This window comes from Babylonia areolata, chromosome 30, assembly GCF_041734735.1.
Source record: "Babylonia areolata isolate BAREFJ2019XMU chromosome 30, ASM4173473v1, whole genome shotgun sequence".
NCBI lineage: Eukaryota > Metazoa > Mollusca > Gastropoda > Neogastropoda > Buccinidae > Babylonia > Babylonia areolata.
Window position 1 is genome coordinate 19,058,066 of NC_134905.1, and position 2,500 is coordinate 19,060,565.

At 52.8% G+C, this 2,500-nt stretch overlaps 1 protein-coding gene across 1 annotated transcript in view; it reads left to right on the forward strand.

Moving 5' to 3' along the window:
- The window catches only part of LOC143275336 (uncharacterized), a 23,325-nt gene that overhangs the window by 7,744 nt on the left and 13,081 nt on the right, over positions 1 to 2,500 (forward strand). The window contains exons 4-5 of the mRNA XM_076579360.1: positions 422 to 548; positions 1,194 to 1,338. Of these exons, the coding sequence (XP_076435475.1) occupies positions 422 to 548; positions 1,194 to 1,338 (272 nt within the window). The remainder of the gene's footprint in view (positions 1 to 421; positions 549 to 1,193; positions 1,339 to 2,500) is intronic.

The following is a 2,500-nucleotide window of genomic DNA, read 5'->3' on the forward strand; positions in this document are numbered from 1 at the left end:
TTCTCTTTTATTTGTTTTCTTATCTTCTGTCTTTTCATTTCATTCTTTCTTTATTCCTTCATTCCTTTCTTGTTTTTCCTTATTCTTCTCCTTAATCCTTAACTCTCTCCATACGAACGGCGAAAGAGACGACGTTAACAGCGTTTCACCCCAATTACCATCATCAAAATATTGCAAGTGAAGGCTCTTATACTGAAGACGTGAATGTTGACAAAGAATACCACAATTCTGACGACGGAAGCTAAATGTTGGGTCATTCAGACACCCACTGGACATCCGAGGGGTCTGTGTAGAGGAGAGAAGAGAGGACTGGCCGAACTGAGTGAGTTAACCAAATCACGCTCCTTCCACGCCCGAACAGACGTGGTGATAACCCTCATGATTCTGATAGCGGGTTGATGATTCCCCTGTCCTTGGGCAGATCGTCCCGGGTCCACGGTGGCTCACAGGGCAGTGCAGACCAGGTGGTGAGTGTTCTTCACCAGGAGAACCGACGGCTTCAAGAGGAACTCGTCCACTGCCACAGGAAGATCGCCAAGCTCCAGAAGGTAGGGAGGACAGAGGGGGAGGGGGAAGATGTTCTGGGGAAGGAGATCTTGTTGGGGTTTGGGAAGCAGTGAGTGAGAGGTCGGGGGTGGGCCGGGGGGGAGGGGGCGGGGGGCGGGGGGGGGGGGGTGGAAGCGGGGGGGGGGGCATAGAGGTGGGGGGGGGGTTGAGGTTGGGAGTGGGGGGGGGGGGGGTGATTATTCATCAGCTTTTCAGGGGTTCCTCTTCTTCTTCAGTTGTCAAACGCTAACACCCTACTGTGTTGTGTGACACCTGGAGCAAGACATCAGGTGCATGATGATGAGGAGGAGGAGGACAGTTATTATGATGACAGTAAAAAAAAAAATGACGACGATATTGGCGGTGATGATGATGACGATCATGGTGATTATGACGTTGACGATGATAATAATGACGACGACGATGATGATGACGACAATGATGATGATGGTGCTGATGAATACGTAGATGACGACTGTTGATGCGCTGTGCGGCGACAGCTGGAACAGGAAATCCACCAGGTGGTTATGATTATGACGACGACGATGATGATGATGACGACGAAAATGATGACGATGGTGCTGACTGTAGTGATGACGTTGACGGTGATGATGATGATATCGACGATGATGACGGGTGTGTGACAGCTGGAGCAGGAGATCCACCAGGTTCAGGAGGCCTACCAGTCCCTGGTGAGGTCCACGGACAAACGGGAACGTCTGGAGGCCGCCATCAAGGCCAGGCTGAAGGACCAGGTCAGCAAACTACAGGCTCACAACGACTCCCTCAAAGGTGGGTGGGGTTTGTGTGTGTGTGTGTTGGGGGTGTGTGGGTGTGGGAAGGAGAGAGAGAGAGAGAGTGTGTGTGTGTGTGTGGAGAGGGGGGGGATGTGAGTTTGAGGTGTGTGGAGGGAGAATGTGTGTGTGTGTGTGGGGGGGGAGGTGTGTGTGTGTGTGTGTCTGAGGGTGTGTTAGTGTGTGTGTGTGTGGGGGGGTTGGGTGAGTTTGTGTGTGCGTGTGAGTGAGTATGTGTGTGTGTGGGGGGGGGGGATGAGTGTGTGTGGGGGGAGGGTGGGGGGTGCGCGGGGGGTGAGTGTGTGTGTTGGGAGGGGAGGGAATGTGTGTGTGTGTTGAGGGGAGGGGTGGCGGAGGGGGGGGTGTTGTGGGGTGAATGTGTGTGTGTGTATGTGAGTGTGTTTGTGGGTGGGTGGGTGAATGAAGGGGGGTGAGTGCGTGTGTGTTTGTGTGTGTGTGTGTGTGTGTGTGCGCGCGCGCTCGTCTGTGTATCCGTCTGTATATGTCTGTCTGTTGGACATTCTGCATTGTGCACTGCATACCTCAGCCTTGAGTTCTCACACGCGATTTGCCTGCATTCTCACTGTCCATTCTTGCAAACCTCAGGGGAAGGGGTGGGGAGGGGGTCACCATGTTTGACGTCACCATGTGCGTCACACGCCCAGATGGCGCGTCCCAGTTGTAAGCCGCACGCTGGACACAGGGTTATTAATTACCAACTGCTTTGTTCACGTTCACTCAGGGCGTGTGGCCAGTCGGCCGTGCTGTTATTGTGTGACCTCTAAAACAAAGATCACTTGCGCGAACAGAAATTCGCGTCATCCAAAACGATGCGATCTGTGAAGCTATGAAGCGACTGATGTCCAGACCAGTTGGACACGAACCAATTAGCTCAGATATCACGTCACGGACACACAGACCATGATTCTTCTTCTTCTTCGTTCGTGGGCTGCAACCGCCACATTCACTTGTATTTTACACGAGTGGGCTTTTACGTGTATGACCGTTTTTACCCCGTCATGTAGGCAGCCATACTCCGTTTTCGGGGGGTGTGCATGCTGGGTATGTGCTTGTCTCACCGAACGCTGACATGGATTACAGGATCTTTTACGTGCAGCATTTGATCTTCTGTTTGCCGTATACACACGAAGGGGGTTCAG